General features: G+C 44.8%; 1 protein-coding gene across 10 annotated transcripts in view; it reads left to right on the top strand.

The window, feature by feature from the left end:
* Positions 1 to 22,775, top strand: part of TYRO3 (TYRO3 protein tyrosine kinase) — a 74,158-nt gene that overhangs the window by 4,849 nt on the left and 46,534 nt on the right. For 7 of the 10 annotated variants that reach the window (XM_090033377.1, XM_090033378.1, XM_090033383.1 and 4 more), the window contains 5 exons: positions 3,328 to 3,428; positions 7,473 to 7,643; positions 11,657 to 11,743; positions 15,083 to 15,198; positions 19,621 to 19,798. In XM_090033377.1, coding sequence (XP_089889503.1) covers positions 3,328 to 3,428; positions 7,473 to 7,643; positions 11,657 to 11,743; positions 15,083 to 15,198; positions 19,621 to 19,798 — 653 coding nt within the window. The remainder of the gene's footprint in view (positions 1 to 3,327; positions 3,429 to 7,472; positions 7,644 to 11,656; positions 11,744 to 15,082; positions 15,199 to 19,620; positions 19,799 to 22,775) is intronic. The other 3 variants (XM_090033384.1, XM_090033385.1, XM_090033386.1) reach the window with 1 other exon arrangement.

The raw sequence follows: 22,775 nt of genomic DNA, 5'->3' as shown, positions 1-22,775 counted from the left end.
GGTGCTTTGCAAATAACAACAATAGACAGACGGGAAACCTTGAGGTAAAAGACATTCTTTATCCCACCGGCTATCCTGCCCATGGGCTGAAATTGTGAAGATGTTTTTAGCTATCTTTCTTTCCTCTCCCTTTTTGAAGAAAATAATTTAAGAACCTGTCTCCAGTTCTGGGTTGTATACGTATCTGAATGGTGTGCCAGTGCTGTAACATCATTACAGGCAACAGAATGGCTGAAAAAATCAGTGATGGGAAGCGGAGTCTTTTGCTGTAATGCTCCAATTCAAATCCAGCTTCGCTCATTTGTGGCTAAAAGTCATTGTTATCTAAAGTCTCATCCAAGGTCAGAAGTAGGTTAATGGTCTCAGCCCAGTTTCTAGTAAATAGCTATCCACCACCAGAATTAATGGCCTTGTTAGCAGTCTCAGCAGAGGCCTGAATGGGTGAGAGAAATGAGTGCTTGTCTGCACCACCTTCATGCTGTGCCCTGAACAGGTACCACAAAGCGTTCCCACCTACTTGCTACCACTCAGCACATGCGACATCCCAGAATGAGGCCAAGGCATCCATCCTCCTTAGAGTGGCGCTGAGCACACACCAGTAACCACACTTAAGACAGAAAGTCTGAGTCTGGTGGGACACTTGCTCAGAACTGCTTAAGGCAACAACATTATCTCATATTTGAAATCTGGCGCGTGCTGAGTGGGAGTCAGTAAACAGGGTATGCTGCACAACGGGAGTCCTGGGCATGATGTCTTGGCAGTGTAGACCAGCCTTACACTTTGAAGGCGTCTTAGTAGACTGGGGGTTGGCAACATTTTTGGACAGAGTACCAAAAACACCTGCAATCTTGACTTGTAAGATGTTGGTGTGCCAGGGGTGAACAGCAGGGGAGCTGCAAGGGGCCTGATCCTTGTGGTGGTGCAACCCCAACCCTTTCATCACTGTCTGTCCTTAGGCATGTGTGCCCACTAGGGAGCCTGGGCTGCTCACAGCAGGCAGCGGAGGGGCTGAAAGCAGCTGCACCAGGGTCTGTGGAGCCCTGGCGTTGCTTGTTGCTGGTAGCAGGTCAAGGTGGATAGTGGGGTAGTGGCTGAGGCTGCATTGCCACAACAAGGATTGGGCCCCTCATTGCTTCCCCACTGTCTGCCCTGAGGCTTGCTTGCCAAGCAAAATACCTTCATGTACCACGCTTTGATGCTACTTCTGTCCATGCTGTCTGTGCTCTCTGGACAACAGACTTTACTTTCTATGGCTTTCATTCGGGTTCTTTTAAGAGCACTGGGTAGAAAAAACAAACAACAAGAATGTGTAAGATATTTTCACCTCATTTGTTGTAAGAAACTCTGCAGTCCAGCTGGAGGGTTAAAGTCTGACTTGTATAAATATATTTTCTCTCTCATTCATTTATGTTTTTCTTCCTTGGTCACTCCTCTCTTTCTGATTTAAAAGGGCGAGGTGCTCTAATTTAAAATCTGACTCACTAGACCAGGTTTCACTCTTGTGTGGAGCAGAGTGTTTATCATGCACACCGTCTCTTAGTCATTCCACAAGAGTAGCACTCTTACTCCAGGCTGGCTCTACTCAGAGGCTTGTAATACTGCCTCTGGAGCCGGTCATCCATACCTTTTCATCAGCAGAAGGTGAACTCTAATTTATTCTAGGAATACTGCTGTGTTAAGCAAGATCTCAAGCTCCATCTCGCACACGGCTTTTTTTTTTTTTGTCTCTGTTTGCCGTAAGCGTGAGTATTTGGAACTGCCAGACTCAATCTAGAATTGCCCCTTCTCAAAGACAGGGCCCCTCTCCTCAAGGCTTTTTGGATTAGCTTAACTTGGAGTCTCTACTAACAGTCTAGAAGAGTCCCTATGATTAATGTAGACTCCAGTAAACACTACTTGGATAAGAAAAATCCATGTACAGTAATTCATCTCGTACATTACATCACATAAGCAGTTGGCCTAGGAACCTTCTGCCTGGATGAGGGACCTGTCTGTTTTCTTTATCTGCTATCATTCCCATGGCCTGATCTCCAAAGCACTTTCTCATCCTTTCACCCTTCTCAACTGAAAATAAAATTCTTCAGCTCCAGCACCAATTCTGGATGCTGGATCTAGCTGTGGCCATATCTTCCTTCTGTTTCCTTTCTTCTCCTGAAGTGACTGTTTCAACCACATGCCGTTTTGTGACTTTCTCCTACAATCACTCTATTTCAGAGCATGCAGCTGGATGGGCAGAACAGCTGACTTCATCTGAAGGTACAGCTCTGAAAATCAGGCTATAGTAGGAGCACTTTGTGCATTTCAGCAAGCACTCTCCCCATCCTCTTTTCCACCCCTGCACATTCACCCTATCCTCAAAACCAACTGATGCCATCAGAAAAGCAGGCATTGGATCTTCCTGCATGGCAGCAGATGCATGGTCGCAACATCACGAGGCTGCATTTTGTATTTGTATGATCAAAGGATGTTTGCAACTGGGTTCTTGGTACAGGAGACTATGGAGTCTTCACTCCTGGAGCCCAATTCTGCCCCTGGTCACACCTGTGTAAATCTAGGGGGAATGGTGTTAAAATCAATGCGGTTACCTCAAATTTACAGTAGTAGGAGCAGAATTTCTCCCTTGGATTTGAAGTCCATTAGTTTGATATCAAGTAGGCTCCAGTTGTGCCCTCACTGGCAGAGGTGCAATTCTCTTGACAACAGCATGACTCTGAGGACAGAATTTGGCCCAAATGACATAAAACGGCAGAGCTCCACTAAAGTCAGTAGTTGAGGTTCTGTCCCTGTGCATTTTGTGGTATGAGTAGAGCAGTTAGCTAGGAGCATTCCTAGGGTAAGAATAACGCTGAGTATATTACAATCCAGTTCTGACTCATCTGTTGTTATATGAAGGTGTGGAGACCAACTAGTATCACCCAAGTAAAGCACAGTGTTCTCTGTAGGTTTATGGATTGGAGCTGCTGGCTAGGGATTGCTTAATTGTCCTAGTACCCATCTTTGCAGATTAGCTTGGGTCTCTGGAGTTGCCAGTTAATTCTTAACTTCTTTGTTTTCAAGGCAGTTGAATGAAGTGCCATGTTGTTGTTTCCTCTGTGAATATTTCAGATGAGGGTCTGTCTGCCCTGTGTAGGGATGTAACACCCTTCAACACCTTTCCAAGAAGTAGGAGTCTCCTCTCTCCTGCTGCATGCTTTGTGCTGGTTCTAGTGCCCTCCTCAGAGCTGGCTACATATCAGTGGTGCAGTGTGCATATGTGGTTTGCCAAGTGTGAGGGATGACAGGTGCTTTAATAATGTAAATATCAATGTGGTTTTTGACTCGTTTCAGCTTGAAATCCGTCGAACGGACAGATTCTGGGAAGTACTGGTGCCAGGTTGAGTACAGGGGGAAGAAGGAAGAATCGCAGCAAGTGTGGCTCATAGTGGAAGGTAAGGAGGAATAGCGTTGGCTTCCTCTCAGGATTTTGTCTTGTGTTGGGGACGTTAATCTGCTGTTGTCAAGAAGTGGTGAGAGAAGATTTGCTACAGTTTTCACAGCAGTGGACAGTCACAGTAAATATAAGCTACCACAAAGGGCTAACTATGGAGCAGAAGTAGGAAGTGAGAGTGGTAACAGATGAACTAAGAGAGGATGTGTTGGTTTATGGCTTTTCATTTTTTAAATCTGTAGAGCACAAAGTGAGTGAAAGATCTTATCATGAGCATGCCTCCCCTTCTTGGCCTCATGAATATACCTCCCCTTCTTCCCTTGCTACGTGGGTCTTCAACTGGCTCATTCTGCAGATCACCTGGAAGAGCTCCATAGATCATTGCTCATCCACAGTCTACAGTGTTGGCATCAGTGTTTTAGTCCCAGGGGAAGCATTTAGCTTTGGAATTTCCATAAGTGGCACTGGTTCAAGTAGCAGTGTTTTTTGACTGCGGCAGAGTCTCCTCAACCTGAGTTTTTAATCTTGGATGTGTGTTACACAACAAAGTGGCCTGGTAAAGAGAGAGCTTCTGCACATTTGTATCCTAGCCAGATTGGTGGCTCTTTACAGCCTGCAGCCTTCTGTGGCTGTGATCTTACTATGTCTTGCAAGTGGAAAGTGGTAGGTTTGCTTAGTATTTAGATGGGAAATCTGCCTATTTGCAGTCAACACTGTTGTTGATTCAATAGGCAGCTTTCTTCCATCTGGGCTGGGGCCCCAGCATTCTGGGGTACTGATGTTGGAAGTGCTATTGTTTTGGATGGAAATTTTTAAACTAAGATCCTAGTCATTCATAGTTGACAAAGTGGTCATAGAGGTTTTCACAAGAATAGGGATGCATTTTGTCCCCTAAGAGTGTTTCCTCTGTAGTTTTTCAGTCTTCAATGGCTGCCATGTTCTACTCCAGAGGTGACTGCATTGATGCATTTGTTTGTTTGGTTGGTTTTTTTGTTTTTTGTTTTTGGGCGGGGGGGGTGCCTTCAATATACAATTTTATTTTGGCTGTAGCATCCTTCAGTATGAACTACTATGCAGAGATTATATTGTTGAGACAGATTTGAATGCTTTCCTGTGATTAATCAATTGATTTTTTTTCCCCATCTAAAATTCAAGGTGAAATAACATAACCTTTTCTCAGAAAAAGATGTGTGTGTATCTGTGTTGTTTCCTATACTCAAGCTAGAGTGTTTGGTCTTATGAGAGACTTTCTCCAAAACTTAGGAAAACGGCTTTGAAACTGGCTCCTATTTAGAATATAGAAGTCTGTCTTACATAAAACATGACAATATTTGATACCTGGAGAGGTAACACAATAGGTTCACTTTGGTTCGTGTGGCTCCTTCAAAAAGAAGGGTTAAGTTTCCTCTAGAACTTTCCCCTTGAAATGACGCATTTTGCAATGTGACTGATACAGATGGTAGCACTGGCCTCTGATGTGTTCACAAAATAAGTGACTGTCGTATCTGGAAGACTGTCTTCCATTGAGTTAAACCTATCTGCAAGCCAGGCTATGGCAAAAGGCTGGCCCAGTAGTGTGGCTGCCAGCTTGGGGCTGGAAAGATCAAAATTCAATTCCTTGCTTTGCTACCGATTTTCTGTGCGACTGTGGGCAAGTCACGTAACTATTCTGGGTCCCCATTTTCCCCATACGTGACATGGGAAAGCTAAAACTACCTCATCAAGGTAGGATAAGGATAAATCCATTACAGGGTCTGGCATTTGGCTTGTGTGGTGGTAGGTTCTATATTGCAAGATAGCTAGGCAGCTTGACGCTGCTGTTAGTGTAAGCTTGGTTCTTTTTAATTACCTGTTTTTTTGTGGGGGGGGGGTTTCCCCCTCAACTGCAATAACCTCTGAAAAAGTGGGAAAACCTGGAGAATCCTGAAGGACTCCCCTCAAGAACCTGTGCAGGGCAGTAGAGTTACCTGGAGTCCCATGGCAAAATGGCAGTAGGGAGGGACTCCATTCATGCACAGGACAGGCACGTCACTGTGCATTGTAATCTAACTTCCAACAGAAGCAAGGCAAAGGGGCATAGGAGTGATCCTGGCCACGGGCTGGGAGGCTTACTCAGCTGCTGATCTCTCTCTTCTTTAGTTATGCCTATGATAAAAGAGAAGATAAAGCGCGTGCTGATGGGCACTCCCACTACGCACATTAAACATCACAGATAAGCACTTTCTTTCCTTCCTCCTCCCCACAAATGAAAACACTAACTTAGATGAACTATTTTTAATGAGACATTTATTCTTACTCCTGTCACTCCAGAAAGGACAGTGTGAAAGCAGGTGAGCAATACATGAGGGGAGTTGCTTGATGGATAGAAAAGAAGGATCAGGAGGCAGAAGTTTTTAAATTTGAGTGGTGAAATATTAGGAATCTAACATTTTCAGGGCATAAGCGCACAAACAAATGGCCATAAGTTTAAAAGGAGGGGGAGAGGACGGTGGATGGAATTTACCGTATCACATGCTTCATGGAACTGCCTGTGTACGCATTCTGAAGTGGAAGCTAAACTGTGGCAGCTTAGCCTGTGAAAGAAAGGCAAAGTACTATAGTTTAGCTTTCATCTACCACAGAGTAAGAGCATGCACTTAGGTACTTACTAAGCAGTACCTGACATGTGATAACGCCCTGCATCCTTTTATCTCATGGTAAATGGTTTGTGTGCTTGTACCCTTAGTCACCTCTATAAATACTCTGATTTTCCGAGGGGTTTAACAACTGCAGCTCCCAGTCGTTAAGGCCAGTTGTCTACATGGCGAAAGACAGACTTAAAGTGCTATAACTTCAGCATTCAAGTTCCCAGAGCAGGAATATCGTTGACTCCACAGCTACTCCCAAGTGATCATGCTGCAGCAGTTTTCAGAGTCCTTTTCCATTTTTGGGTCAGGAGAGTAGGTCATCTGCTTTTGGATGCAAATATTGCCCCTGCTATTTATGCTTGGCCCTTCAAGATTTGAGTACCGAGGGGTGGACTGTATTGAACTGCACCTTAAATCAAGCAAGAAACTGAAGCTCAAGCAGGATATAACAGCCTTCTTTAGGTGATGTAGCTCACCAGAAGCATGTGTCAGCTCTATTGCCTTTTGGTGACTGGTTGAAGTGGGTTGTCTGTTTAGATCTATAAAAAGCCTTGAGTGGTTTGGGACTTCAGTATGCAAGAGACCACATCTCTTGCTTTCTTATCTGTATTGCAGTTTGATATATTGTGGTGATAAACCACTAAGATGAGAGAGTGTTCCAGATATAGTCAACTGAGATGATCAAGTTGCCCTTTCCTCAGTGTGAGCCTGATCCAAAACTCATAATCAACAGGAGTCTTTCCATTGATTATGTTAGGGTTGCCAAAAGCACTATCTGTGAAGCACCCTCACCTTGGAAAATCAATGCTCGCCATTATCCTGAGGCTACCTGACACTACTGGCCTTGACGTCATACTGCAAGGCCCATCAGTTCAGGCTTTGGAGGAAGGGCACAATAAAGGTTCTGGGTTCTTGCAAGAGATGCGTTATTACATGCCATCCGTGGCTAATTCTTTTCCAGATTTTGGGTGAGGTGAAACTGCTGGTTCAATGTGGTCATTGGACTGAATTTTTAATGCATGGCCAAGGTCCTAGAAGCAGGAATAAAATGGAATAAAAACAGTTGGTACATCTAAGAATATTGGTTCTAGCTTCTCTGTACCCCAGTTCTCTCTGCAAAGGGAGGTGGATAATATTAACATAAAAAAATCCACTTCACTGCTATTTAGTCTATTTACCAAAGGACTTTCAAAAGCACCTCAGGGAGCAGGTACCTGACCTCCTGTTGACTCTGTTGGAGTTAGAGTCATTATGTCCTGGTGGACTTCTAGGAAATGTGAACCTTTGTATTTGCAAAATGCTTAGAGGTGCTTAGATGGTGGGTGCTTTGTCAGTGCTGCGTACAAAGATTATTGGAAGCTAACAAAGAGGCAGAAAGAATGACTGAAGATACAGTAGCTTGGTGTTTGCTTTTCTAGGTGTGCCTTACTTTACTGTGGAGCCTCAGGATGTATCTGTGTCCCCCAACGCCCCGTTTCACATGGCTTGTGCTGCTGTTGGCCCTCCTGAACCAGTAACCATTGTTTGGTGGATGGGAGACTCCAGAGTGGGGCTTCCTGACATCTCTCCTTCCATCCTGAATATGTCAGGTAAGACTGCCTATAGTGTAAAGAGTGCAGAAGGGAAAAGTGGGGAAAAATTTCTCTTGTTAACTCGCAGCAGAGTGTCTGCAGTGATACTGGATACCTGTGTAACATGAGATTAGGCCTCAGCTGAGCTGTGATGCAAATAAATCTTGGCTGTACAATAGAGGCCACTCAATGGTGTCATCGTTCCCTAGTACACTTTCCATGGCACAAACCAAATGGAGCTTACAGTGGTGTAGCAGGGACTGTGGTAAGCATAGTACTAGTCAGGGACTCTAACTGCAAGGAGTGTGTATGTTCTTGTTTTTAGCAAACTGTTTTGGTGTAACACCTGGTCTATGGGTCCAAATATCTCCAATCATGTTGCACACTATCATTCCCTGCAGCCATTCCACTTTTGCTTGCTTACATTCCTACTGAAACCTGTGGCCCCCTCTGTTGGGAACCCTGGTGGATGCTGTGCTTTCCCTGTCTACTGCAGCCATGTTGGACACCTGCACAATTAATCTCACAATTAAAATGGTGTGAATGCATTATTGTGGGAGGTGATGAATTGACAGCCTTGGTGAGCAGAATCCTGTCTCTGCCCCACAGCCTGCACAATGTCTTTCCCATCAATGTGATCAGCTCTGAGCCAGAAAGGGACCAGTCAAATGAACAGGTGATTTGGCCTTTCTGCTGAAACTACCAACAAAGGAAGGGTAACTGGAATGCGACTGTCTGGCCTCTAGAACCTATTCTGCAGCTGTCCGCTTCTTTCCAGTTGGCAACCAGACAACCGTTGGGTGGTAATGTTTTATGATGTGTTCAACCCTGAGACAAATCTAAATTGGCAATTTAGAGGCAAAAAGCTTTGTGTGCCAAATTCATCTCCATTAAAGTTAATATGGTTACACTAACAGTGAATTTGGTTCTGTGTCTCTGACCATTCCCTTGAGCCTTCCAATCATATAAATTAGGTTCTATGGGAAGACTTAATATGAAATTCAGGTTGCAGTTTATGGTGCTTTAGTCATCTGTTCTCTCTTTTGTGGAGCTACTTTGTATTGCTACAAGAAAAAAGTTCAAGGTGCTCCTGTATGATATAATCTGTTGGTCAAAGTGGAAACAGGAGTAATACACTATCAGGAGGGGAAAGACGCCCAGGAAGCAGTCTCTCTTCACCCACTATCCTGATGTCATGACTTCTCAGAGAGTATTGGTTTTGTAGAGGAAGTGATACAGGGCCACGGAAGAAGGCTGGTTAGTCATCATGGCATTAAGGGTGCTGTGAGGGAAAAGTGGATGAGGGCTTTATTGCATGTCAAATGCTCCACACTAACTGCCCATATGCACAATTTTATACTGTGGTAAATCAAAGCCAAGGAGAGGTATTTTTTTCCCTTTGGTGGAGCTAATAGAGCTCTATAATGCTAAGCTGCTGTGAGTGAGCTGCTACTTGCCTTGTTATAAGGCATGTACACAGGAAATTACAATAGAACAGCTGATATATGATAAAACTCCGCCTTCTTTTATCCTGATGTAAATTGTTCCCAGTGCTATGTCCCTACATTTTGTGCTGTAAATTGCTTCCTTGTTGTCTGCACTGGAATCTTGGTGTATTTGTTCTTCCTCCAATACCCTAAACATATGGGAGCCAAGGGTGTCTGTACACATGCTGGGAGGCTGCTCTGATGCACTGTACTTACAGCACATCAGAGCAGGCTTGATTAATCTAGTCTGTTGGAGTGTGCTAATTACCATGCTCTAACCAGCCCCTGCAACCCTGCCAGCACTGTACCTAGACTCCTGGCGGCCCCAGGTGAACTTTTAGTATTGGCCTCCCCTCTGCCAGAGGTAATAACAATAATTAGACAATGGAAAAATTAGCATTTTGGGGCCTCAAGTGGCTGCCCGGTTCACCCATGCGTGTGTCTGGCCCTTGGTCCCTGTGCTTCAGAATGGCGCCGAGGACACTTCAAAGCTCGTTTGATGAGCTTTAGATAAAGCGCGCTCACCACCATTTTGAAGCATGGGGACACTGATACATGAGATGCTCTGGGCACTTTAATGAGAGTGGCTCTCGGAGCTGCTTTATTTAACGCATGCCCCCCTTCTGCCCAGCACATGTGAAAACGCTCCATAAGGCTAGCTCTTCCTGGTCTTAGCTGATGTTGCTCTGAGCATTAGACCTAAGAAACAATGTTGTTAGCTAGTGGAAAGCCCATTCCTACTATCCTTCTGCAGAGTCCTGGGGTGGTGGCCAACTGGGGTGTGCTCTCATTCTAGCGATTCAACCCCTGCCAGGCAGAGAGGTGCTTAGATCTAAAATAGTGAGTGGTCTGTCATGTTTATCTTGTCCTTTTCAAACCAGGAGGAGGATTAAGGAAAATAAATCCTCTGGACTGGAAATTCAACCAGCAGTTACTCAGAAAATATCACATTCCAGTAGTCCCTGGGCTTTGCCTGTTGGTCTTGCCTTTGAAACAGCAAACAGCTTTCAAGGCATGAAGCTGCATATCCTTATAATGGTCACAGTGCCTGTTAGAACAGGCTGAGTTTTGGGGGCAGAAAGGGTGAGGGAATGAGCTTGGTTTGGCAGAAGAAAGTATGGAATTAGTAAAAATAATATTTATTAAAGCAGTAACTAACTAAAGCAAATGTCTTGATCTAAGCAAACAATTGGCCCCTGGCTGATGTGGGGAGCAGATTGCTGTGTTGGGAAAGCAGGGCTGCCAAGCAAGCATTTGGGTGGGGGGAGGAAGGCAATCTGGGTTCACAAGGTCTGTTGTAACCTCTCTGGGACAAAGATGATTTGTTTCTCTGCCCACTACAATCTGGGCACTACTGCACTCTGAATAATAGCAATACTGCCTGGTCTGTTGCCAGCTGGAATGCTTTGCTCAGTGGTTGGGTGGGATAAGTGGAAGATATTAAAATGCTTCGCTCTTTTATTCCCTGCAGTCTCTTCTTTCTTCCACCTCCTCTCCTCCACCCCTCCTGCTTTTCATTCTCTGTCAATTTCAGTCCTGCTGAAGATGAGTCAGATGCAGCGAAGGCAGGCACGGTGCAAGCTACTCGCTGCACACAGCTTGGAGAAAGCATCTCCTACCTAACCCACAAGCACAGCTGCCATTTCAATTATTGGCCTGTCTTGAACAGAGCCCTATAGAGCAGACTAAGGGCAAGCATAGTGATGGCAAGTACTGGATTTTCTTCTACAGTGCATCTCAAACTTGATTAATTTGGAAACGCTGATCTTGGGCTTCTCAAAGTTGTCTGTCAACAACAGTCCTACAGTATGCTTTGGCTTTGGGATGCAGAGGCCTGACCCTGCCATGCCCTGTCCATCATCTAGTGATTTGTATCCATGCGAGCTGGGTGTCAGTACTTCTGTTCTGTTTCACTAGAATTTCATGTCCACTTCACACTTACTTTGCATTGTTGTGTGTGGCTATTCAGGGTGAAGGGCAAAGGGCAACCTGTCTGTAGGCTGGAAGCACCAAACCCTGTTTCCTTGTGACTTAAACTAGATTCGTAGCCTGTTTGCAGTGCATTGGATTTTTGGATTTCAGTTGTGCCCAGAGCTCTTGATGAGCATCAGGTATCTGCTGCAATAGGCAGGGAGTAAACACATGGGTAAACATAGACCTTGCACACACAACTCACAATCAGTGAGTGCAGCTAACAATCAAAGGGAAGCAGGGGCAGGAGGCTGAGGTTAGTAATAACAAAATGGCAGGCATGAGGTGAGAGCTCCTGGCTTCACACTACTGCTTCCAGCTTCTCTTGCTTTTGGTGTTCTGTGTAAAACACCAGTGGGGGGGCTCCTGTACAAGCCCACATGGTCTTCATTTTAGACAAAGCAAATGACATGTTAATTACACCAAAAAAAATCCACTTGCATCCAGTTCAGGTCCAGTTGCATATATGGTATGAGCTGGATGTCAAACATAATTGAAATTCTGCTGGAGGTTGAAGCAGGATTATATAGCCATTTGTGTTTCTTTGTTTTTCTTTCCTTGGCCGATCTCCAGGTATTAATCAAAGCGCAGTTTTCTCCTGCGAAGCCCACAATGTAAAGGGACTGTCTTCATCCCGGACAGCCACTGTCCAAATTAAAGGTGAGAGAACTCCTGGGTGAAAGAGTGGCTGGGGGAGTCTCATTTTGGGGAGGGGATGAAGGGGTGATGTTGACTTCACGGGCTGTCTTCAAGTTGCCTTAGAGCTGTGCTGGTTACAGCTCTGAGCCAATGAAACAATGCACTGTGCTATAATGGCTTCTCACTGTTTGATATGCAGGCCCATATCCCTGCAGTGAAATTGGCAATTGAAAACAAACCACAGCTGAGTCAGGAATGGAAACATGGTGTAAAATAACAGATTTTCCTTAAAAATGAGAGAGTCAAGGCAGCAGAATTGTTCGTTAAAGATATGGCTGGATGTAATCTAAAAGTGTAACAAGAGAAATTTTTCCTTCCCAGAGACAGATGTCTTTGGAGCTGGAGAGACCTTTCCCTCCTTTTTGCAATGTACTGGCATCTCATTAGACACTGGAAGGAGAGAGGGAAAGAGATCACTAGGGGCCATTAAAATGCACAGATTGACAATGCTTTTATGGATTTTTGTGTTTGGTACCCTTTAAAATCTCATTTTAAATGAATGATTTCTAGGCCTTCCATAAACAAACATCCCTCTGAGTCCCTGAGCCTTTGTCATGTTCTCCCTTGAGCCAAATAACTGAAACGAGAGAGAGAGAGATAATCGCATATCTCCTCCCTGCCCCACACACCTTCCTCTGAGGGCATCTTTGTGTTTGACATTTTATTTTTTTAATTGTATGTTAACAACACAATATATAACTTGATTTTTTTAAATTCTGGCCTAGCCACATCATGCACATTTTGTTCCCAGCTAAGGCTAAATGCAATTGGGAACAAACAACTGTGTCTAACCAGAATTTACTATCATGCTGGTTAATGTGTTAAATTTTAATGGCCAAGTTTAGACCGACACTTCATGGGTTATGTTTTCCTTTATGGTGACCTCCCTTAATGCGACGGCCTCTTCTGCTGTTATGTATAACATAATTCAAAAACATTTGGTGCTGTCACCCAAAAAGCTTGTTTTATACATGGAAATTAGCTGTTGCAGAATAGCTCCCCCTACGGCCACTTTTATTCTGGGATATCAGTGCCTTTTTTCTACTTGGTTTAACTCACAAATCTGTTGCCCTTTAAATTCATGCTGTATCTTAATCTGAAATATATTTAATGTATAGACAAACTAAATAAAGAACAGACTCCTTTTTCAGTAAACTGAACATAAAGAAGCAGGCTGACTTCAGGTTTAAAAGTTTTCATGTATTTTGTAATAATTGCATTTAGTTGATCTCAAACTATTTCACAATCAGACAGCAACACATGAATCTCTCCAGCCCCCCTGGGAGGTGATCGTTTGTAGACGTAGGAAGGGAGGCACCAAGAGGTTCAGGGGCTTACCAGATGTCACAAAATTTGCTGCGCTGCAAGGGAAAGGACCCAAGCTTTCATATTGCCAGTCACATACTGTAGCCTCTTGTATTCCATTCCTCAAAAATATGTTGAAAGGAATAGTTATAAAGTGAGGGAAGCTTGCTTGTTAACAAATGATCCAAGCTGCTGATCTGGCTCTGCTCCCATTTAAGTAAAGGGCAAAACTTTTGATGGCTTCAGACAGAGCAGAACGTGTAGGAAATGCATATTTAGGTCTTGATCCAACAGATATGTGTTCTTTCTCTGAAGCATGTGAGTAATCCCATTGACTTTAAAGAAGCTGCTTGTGTAAGGAAAGCTAGGTACGTTTATGGATCAGGTCTTGCTGTTTCACAGATATATGGGGTCTCTGGGTCTCTAATTTATTACTGACTCTTCTTCTATGTCTCCATGGACAAACATTTTTTGATGGGACAATTACAAACTGTTAAAATCTCCTCCCCCTCCTATTTCATTATTGTGGTTCATTATGCACTCCCAGTGATGCCCACAATGTGCTGGGTACATTCCAAAAGAAAATTACTATTATTGTAGCTCCCACAGGCACCAATCAAGTTTAAAGACTCATTGTTCTAGGCACTCTAAAACCACACATAAGAGGGTATGTCTTCACTGTAGTTAACTTATCTTAACATTCAGCTTTTTCTTTTCCCACTGGTGTTGCACTCACTAATGCGACACTAACATTTCTGGGGTTCTGTCCCATAGTTCTTCATGATACAGTAAATTGAGTCACTGAATTTTTTTCAGGGATTTTTGGGGAGAACGTTTGTCCCTTTCTGGTCTGAAAGGGAATTGTGGGAAGACTTCAGGTGGGAGGTCTTACTGTGCTTGAGTAGCGCTAGCCTGCATTCATACTATATAGTGAGCATATTCACAATTGGCAGTCTGTGCTCCCTAGAGCTAGAGCCTGTATCCCTTGATGAACCTGCTGTCTTGAAGCAGTATCTTGCTGGAGTTAAAGTTTTTTGCATGTAGCAAGAGCTTGAGTTAGAGGCAACATTTGAGTTATAATCTTAAATCACTTTGCACTGAAAACAAAACCCACAGACATTTTTCTCCAAGGAGCTTATAGCCTAAATTGTAAAGACAGACAAAAGCTAGGACACAAAAAGTTACTATCATGTTACATGGAAACCAAGGCACAGCACTTAAGTGATTTATTCATGTAGGAAGTCCATAGAAAGGAGACCTGTGTTTATCTCTCAGCCTAAGTACCAACCTAATGTCAACCTCAAAGCCCCTCTTCTGTTAAGAAAGCACAGTTCCTGCCCTGGGACCTCATAACACTTGTAGGATAATGAAGACTTGCTTAATGCCACCTTCTCTCATAGCCTTCAGTGTAGGAGTCATACAGATGGACAGGACCTAACTAGAATGTGCTGCACTCTTAACTATTTTCACCTGAGAAATGACCTCTAGAGAGCAGTTGTAGCCAAGCGTAAGTTAGAGCAGACTTCAGGCTGCTTTTACTAATGTGCATGGTTGAACTGACTTCTGGGAGCACAAAGAACATTGTAGGTATAAAGGTGATTTAAAACTACCTTCCTCCTCTCACCACTGAATGCAGTCCATGAGAAATGGAGAATCTGGGCTTTAAACTGAAATACATCTCTTGTTCCATGGAGACTCAGGCCTTTGAAACACAACACATTAGACCACTTTTCCATATAAAGGTCAATTCAGAGAGATCATTGTTTAAGAGAACAAAGCAGAAGATTATTTTAAGGAGGAATCCCTGTCAAGCATTATAAGTTTCAACTGGCAATAATCAGGGACTGTCTCCAAAGGCCTGCTTTGGTTTGGCTTCATTACAGTTCATGGCTTCACTGAGTTTAAGATCCGAGCTCCGAATTTCCTCTATGTGCACATCTGCTCAGTTCTGTGTGTATTAAAGAGTTTTCCCCTTCCTCCCTGCTTTTCTTGTAGCAATGCCTCTCCCACCTGTCAATGTGACGGTAACCCAAGTCACCAGTTACAATGCCAGCATTACGTGGGTTCCAGGATTTGATGGTCGCTCTCCCCTTCGCTCTTGCACTGTTCAGGTATGGCCTTCGAGACTCTCTGCCCTGTATGAACAGTGGGATTTCTCTGATCTGTCTCATTGCTAGGCCTTCTCTCAGATATTTGTAAGCCTTAATTTTACAATGTGAGAGCCTAAAGGAGAGAACTGAAGTCCCATTTAGACACCTAGAGAAGTACCTGATTTTTCAGGGATGATAATAGCTCTAGTTGAGCTGAGTGAAATATTTGTGTGCTCAATACCTCTGAAAATCAGACCATGTCTTTAGTAACCTAATTAAAATTCCAGGTGCTTAACTTCAGGCAAAATGTAACCTTAGACCTCTGCTACACTTTACATATATTACACTGTTAACTGGTTAATCGCACAATAAATTTAGACCAGCCATACGTGCAAAGATTTTATTATAAGATTTATTACCATAAAAATGACTATCCAGCCATGAAAGCCATCCAGCTACAAAATTAGTGCTTGAAAATGTGCCAGAACTCTAGCTCATTTCTATCCAGCTTTAACTTGAATGTTAGGGCTGTGCAAAGCTTCGGTATTCGATTCAGTTTGGAGGAGATTTGGCCCAATTCAGTGGCCAAATATCTGAATCTGAATCAAATCGGGAGACCCGTTAAAAGGTCTGAATCAAATTGGAAGCCTCCAGATTGATTCAGAGAGATTTGCAGATTCGGAAGGCTTGCAGCAAACAGAACCTGAGAAGAGGGAGGGGGATGGGGTGATCTTCCATATGTGGAAAAGGCACAGCTTGAGGTTCACTTTCACAGAAAACCCTGCACCTATCTTGAAACTTGGCATGCTTCATGCCCTCAGAAGGGGCTACCATCCCGGCTGTTTTCATCCGAATCGGCAAAGAAATGACAGTTATAGGTATTTTAGTGACTCTCCATTATAGTCTATGGCTGAACCTCCAAATCCGAATCGGCCAAATCAAATTGGGACAGTGATTCGAATCACAGAATCAAATCACTGTCCCTCTGAATCAGCCGAATCCAAAGTGAAGACTTGCTGCTTTGCACAGGCCTATTGAACATGTCGCAGGGCCCCTAGTGTTACATGCTTTGTTTGGAAGCTGGATCACGGAGTTAGTGACAGTGAGCCAAGCAGAGTGAAGCAGTAATTCCTACATCAGACCAGGCCTGTGGAACTAGACGTGGTCCTTCACTGAGTGGTTTGTAACAGCTTTGAATGTTGGGCAGTGTTCACACACGGGCCCCTTGGCTCCCCTCCCTGATTACAGCATTGAGGTGAGCTTCAGGGGATCCCCTTTGTGCTGCTGACAGCTGGTACTGGAGGAGAGAGGGGTGATCAGAAGCACAACAATAAACCAAAGCACCAGTGCAGCACAAGCTAACCTGCTTTCTCTTGGGGAGAGTGATGGGAAGGAGGAGAGCTTAAGCTCTGATGTTTATTTCCCAAATAAAAGCAAGCATTGTCTTGGTGAGGTTTACTTTAACCCCCTGGCAGAAGGGAGTAGCTGGATACAGTTGATCATTCTCATCTTGGGCAGTGTTTTGTGTTGGCTGCTGTTCTTGTTTATGAACCAAAATGAATTTCTTCCTGCACTCACAGTGCTGAGTTGGCCCCAGTTGGTACAGCCTATTCTTCCTGGCTTGCATGCTCATCAGCCTCAACAGTGCTACTCTCTCTGGGTTGTGAGCTCCTCCTCTCTGTTTTGGAGTGGGAGAGCTAGAGAGAGAGCAGAATCAAAGCAGCTCAGATTCCATCCACTCAGCAGTCTCTAGCTGCTTTTCTAAGCCTTGCAGACCCTTCTCTCCGTGCTGGAAGAATGGAGTCCCCGTGCTTGCATCTCGGATCAGGTGAACTCAACAATAAGACTCCTCCATTTACAGAAAAGTATTAGACCAAGGGAGCTGAGCTTCCTGCTGTGGTTTTGGCACCAGAAATACTATGTTTCATCCTTCCCTGTCTCCCTGTCCCCGTGGCTCTGATTCTTGTAAGAGCCACTGACCCACATTTCAATGTGAAAATGCAGTCTCTGGCCCCCAGTGAGTGAACAGTTGTACTTCTACTAGGAGGGGTACAGAAGGAGGGAGTTGTTGGTTCTTGTTTGTTTGGCATGTTATGGGTCAATGCACCATTGGCTCAGACAGGGGGCTGCTCACATGAAAGGCTAAAATGTTGCTCATCTCATTCCTTTTAGCACTGGAAGTATTCAGAGGGTGGGGGTGGGGAATGAATGTAGGTTCTTTGCTTCCCCTTGGGAAGTAGAAGAGAAGCCTAACCAGAATGGCAGAACTGTACAGTAAAAAAAAAAAAAAAAAAAAGTCATAGTTTCCGCCTGGATTAGGATGACACTGATTGACAATAAGAGCAATGTGTTTGTCTATTATAGACTGTACACAAGTCAAGATTCCTTTGTTTTAGTAGCTAAGCAAATTTATAGTCCGAAGTGTGTGTGTGTTTTGGGATGGGGAGCTGTTGTTAATGAAAATAAAGTTAGCAAACACAGTTTCACCTTTATCAGAACGTCTAGGTTCTGTTCCCATCTTTTTTAATTGTGTTTTGACCCTGGGAGCTACCCAGTGGATTCCTCTAGGGGTGCACTGATAAAGATTTTTATGAGCAATACCGGTGGCCAATTATTAACCAGCTATATCGGCCAATACTGATCCAGTAAGCAACCTGCAGCATAGTGGCTTTAAGAACAGCATCCGGCTGGTAAGTCTGTGGTGGGGAAGGGGCATGTCAAGGCCCCCCACAGTGAGGGAGAGAGAGGGGCAGTGGCAGGCACTGCCCAGCCAGTACAGGTCATGAGATGGAGCTGCAGGCAGCTTGTCCTGGTAGTTGGAGAGGGGGTGGCTCCCTGCTGCTGTGCACAACCATGGGGGAGGCATGGGGGCATGTGCTCCCCAGATTTGTGCATGGGACAAGGGCAGGCTGCCCACTATGGGCTCAGAGCCAGGGACTGTGCCAGCCTCTTGGGGGGAGGGGCTGGGCTGGGTCTGCATTTGTGGTGGGCAGAGGTGGGGAGGGCAGCAGCGGCGCTGGGAGGGGGAGCTACGGGGAATTTTGGGGTGACTAGCCCCCGCTCCCAGCATTGCTGCTGCTACCCACCCTGAGTGCAGCTCCAGCCCAGCCCCCCCCCCAGGAAGAGCGTGGTGCAGCCCCTGGCTCCAAGCCCACAGTGGGCATCCCACCCTCGCCCTGCGCATGAATCTGGGGGCATGTGTCCCCCTCTCCCCCAGATGAGCTGCCTTCATCTGTGTCCCATGCCCTGGCCCCACCCCAGCTCCCTTCCTCCTGTGGGGCCTTGATTTGCCCCTTCCCTGCCACAGACTTACTGGCTGGACTCTGCCCTCCAAGCTGCCAGGCTGCATTCCTGGCTGTGTGCATGCTGCCATTGTGCACACACACAGAGCGTTTATCAGTGACATTATCAGCTACATCGGCCAAAAAAAGCCAATTTCAGATGCTGTAAATTTTCCTTTTAACCATGCCAATCAAATATGGACTGATATATTGGTGTACCTTTGCATTCCTGCTATTGTCAGGTCAGAAGAGAGGCTGTGTTTGCTTAGGAAAGGGACACTGTCAGATCAAATCTAAACCAAAATTCAGGTTTTGTACAAATGCATATTTTACAAAAGTGTGACCAATAAACATGATGCCAAGTGTCTTTCTTTTTAATTCTAGTCAAGAGAGTTGCACAATTAAAGCAGAGACACTTGCCTCTGAGATGTTTGCAATCTGCCCCCCAGTGGCATTATGCTAGATAAGAGGTTTCAAACTTTTTCTTATTGCGTACCCCCTTCCAGATTTACCAGCTGCCTACGGACCGCTACCAGCATACATTTTATATTTTAACCCCTTAAATGCCAATTATTATTAAAATTAAACCCTCCATTATGCAATTTCTCCTGCATCTCCCAGAGATGTAGTGCATACCCTTAGGGGTACATGTACCACAGTTTGGGAATCGTTGTGCTAGATCAAGAAATCTTGAAGGGGGTATTGATTAGGAACTGACAATAGCCAGAAGTGAAGCTGATCTGTTTTCATTATCTTAACTTTCTTCATTTATCTAAGCTAATGGATAGAATTCATGGCATCAAGAAAATTTAAGATTTGTATAATTCTTTGCACTGCTAGCAATCTAATGCATTTGTAATATAGCCTTCAGACTTTAGAATCTTTTACCTATGTTCTCAGCTGGTGTAAAATAATTGTAGTAGCATTGGCGTCAATGAAACTCTGCCATATTAAATTAAATAAGGATGTGGCTCGTGAATTTAAATTTGGCAGTGTTCCTTTTAAATATACTGTGCTGCTGATTCAGCATCTGTTGCTGCCAAATCCTAAATAGGATCAGATATTGACCATTTGTGTAAATGACACCCTCTTCTATTACACAGACTGGCTTGTCACATTGGTTATCCTAATATACATCTACTTGCTTTCCCTCTTGAAACAGGTGGCAGAGTCCCATGATGATCAAGACATCTCAACAGAAGTAATTCCTGTCCCTTCGTTTGCCTACAGTTTACAAGGATTACAACATTCCACCAATTACAGTGTTCGTGTACTATGCACCAATGAAATGGGCAGCTCCCCTTTCACAGACTGGGTTTATTTTCAGACTCTGGGGTTAGGTAAGCAAATATCAGGAAAAGCTAAAATTATAATTGGACTCTATAATAAATTGGTCCTGAAAGCTCAGAAAGAACCATTAGCACTCTTCACTGAACACCCTGTTAATTCAGAAATGCAAGGAACCTATAAATTATTAGTTTGCTTGGTGCATTGAAGGACTCCTACCATCTTGCTCTCATTTGTCTTGAAGGACATGTCTTCATGGGATCACTGCTGAAAGAACAGCCCTTCTCATTTCTCGCATCTGCTCCAGTGCACTAAAGATTGGCTGCTAGGCAGCTGAGGGCCAAGCCCAGGTTCTCTGTATTGGGAGAGCCCGAGTGCAGGCCTGGAGTGCTTGGGGCTGCTTCAGAGCTCTTGAGGCCACTCCTGAACCACCTGCCCTACCTTACTGCTATTCACTAGTACACCATAAGGGGGGAGAAAGGTGGGTGGAGCTTATTTTCTCAGCTATAGTGCAAGCGTTTGTGGGTTAGTTGTAGAGACATGCCCAAAGTGAGTCATGCTATTGTCAGAAAAGTGACTGTAAAGTGATGTCTTGGCAGCTCCGACTTAAACTCATTCAGTAATTTGTTTACAGATCAAATTTGCCCAATGTGCAAGTCAAGCAGTAAAAGTTATAAACTCCAAAATCACCCTTGTGACTTATTTTTGGTGTCATTTTGTTGACTTAAGTGAAGTGATATCAGGGATGAATTTGGCACATTTGTTCTTCCTCTTACATCATCTCTGGGAGGAAAAAACCTGCTGCTGGAATATGGCTGACACCACTAATGATACATTACATGGAATAGAATCTGATTCATTCTTCAATAATTGCGTTAGCCTGGTAGGCCTAATAGACGTACTGACTTTTTGGAAGGTCTTTTATGGTAGTGGAAAATGTAAGGGGCCCCCAAAGTTAGTTTATTGGACTTCCGTATGAATGGACTTAGGCCTTGGTGTTTCTCCGAGATCTGTGTGGGTCTTGCAAATGAGTAGAGCTATTTTAAAGGATTTCATAGACATCAGGGCTGGAAGGGACCTTGGAAGATCATTGAGTCCAGCCCCCTGCCACAGGGGCAGGAAGTCAGCTGGGGTCATAGGATCCCAGCAAGATAAATTTCTCTTGAAGGTGTTTAGTGTGGGTGCCTGAACCACCTCCAATGGCAGGCTGTTCCAGACCTTGGGGGCTTGGACAGTAAAGAAATTCTTCCTTATGTCCAGCCTGAAACGGTCTTGCTGGAGTTTATAACTGTTCAACCTTGTCATCCCTTGGGGTGCTCTGGTGAACAGTTGTTCCCCCAGATCCTGGAGAACACCCCTGATAAGCTTATAGGTGGTCATCAGATCACCCCAAGCCTGCGCTTTTCCAGGCTGAAGAGTCCCACAGCTCTCAGCCTGTCGTCATAAGGAGTTTTCCCAACCTCTGATCATGTGTGTGGCTCTTCTCTGGCCTCTCTCAAGCTTCTCCACATCCTTTTTTAATTGTGGAGCCCAAAACTGGACTCAGTACTCCAGCTGCAACCTCACCAAGGCTGAGTACAATGAGAAAATGATGTCCCGGGATTTACTTGAGAAGCATCTATAGATGCAAGCCAGTGTTTTGCCCGCTTTACTAGCCGCAGCATCACATTGAAGGCTCATATTCACCTTGGGGTCAATCATGACCCCCTTTCATCTGTAGTGCTAACCAGCGTAGCACTGCCGAGCCTATAAAGATGCTGCAGGTTTTTCCTCCCAAGGTGGAGAACCTTGCATTTTTCAGTGTTAAACACCATCAGGTTCTCGTGTGCCCATTTCCTGAGCCTGTTGAGGTCAGCCTGGATCACCCTCCTGTCCTCAGGTGTGGATGCTTTACCCCAGAGTTTGGTATCGTTGGCAAACTTGGCCAGTCCACTTCTGACACCAATGTCCACATCATTAATGAAGATGTTGAACAATACAGGTCCAAGGACAGAGCCTTGTGGGACCCCGCTGGTCACAGGACACCATGACAATTGACTTCCATCAACCACCACCCTCTGGGTCCGACCACGGAGCCAATTTCCCAGGCAGCGGATCGTTGTGGACCCATGGCCATAGTTGGCCAGTTTTGCCAAGGGGTGATCATGAGATGCTAGATCGAAGGCTCTTCTGAAGTCAAGGTATATGACATCAATCTCCTCTCCCTTGTCCAGGTGATAGGTCATCTGGTCGTAGAAGGAAATGAGATTGGTCAAGCAAGATCTACCCACAACAAACCCATCCTGGGTATCCCTCAGGATATTGCTGTCAGCTAGTCTGTTGAGAATGGCATTCTTGATAATCTTTTCCAAGACCTTGCCCAGGATAGAGGTCAGGCTGATGGGCCTGTAGCTTGCTAGATCCACTTTCCTCCCTTTCTTGAAGATGGGCACCACATTGGCCTTCTTCCAGTCTTTGGGCACTACACCAAGAGTGCCAGGAGTTCTCAAAGATCTGTGCCAGAGGCTGGGCTATGACGCTCGCCAGCTCCCTGAGTAGCCTGGAGTGTAGATCATCAGGGCCGGCTGACTTGAAGGTGTCCAGCCTCTCAAGGTGTTCCTTCACGAGGTCAGCATTGATGGAGGGCAGGGCATCTCCCTGTCCCGTAATGGGCATGGGTTTCCTGTGGGACTGATGAAAGACCGATGCAAAGTACCCATTTAATAGGTTGGCTTTTTCTTGGGCGTCAGTTGTTCCATCTGGTTTAGCAGGGGTCCAATGTTGCCCTTGCTTTTTCTCTGGCTCCCCACATATCTGAAAAAGGACTTTTTATTGTCCTTGATACTTGTAGCTAGTTGAAGTTTGATCACAGCCTTGGCTTTCCTGGTTCGCTCCCTGCAGGTCCAGAGCAGTGCAGAGTATTCCTTCTTGGAGTTGGATCCAGTTCTCCATCCTTTGTAGGTCTTTCTTTTTAGACACAGGAGGTCTGCTAGTTCCCTGCAGAGCCAAGGGGGCTGCTGAGCCCTTTTGCTGCCTTTCCTCTGAGACGGA

This window comes from Crocodylus siamensis, chromosome 2, assembly GCF_052110815.1.
Source record: "Crocodylus siamensis isolate JL-2025a chromosome 2, ASM5211081v1, whole genome shotgun sequence".
NCBI classification, from domain to species: Eukaryota; Metazoa; Chordata; order Crocodylia; family Crocodylidae; genus Crocodylus; species Crocodylus siamensis.
Note: the sequence above shows the minus strand (reverse complement) of the source record. Positions and strands in the feature narration are given on the sequence as shown.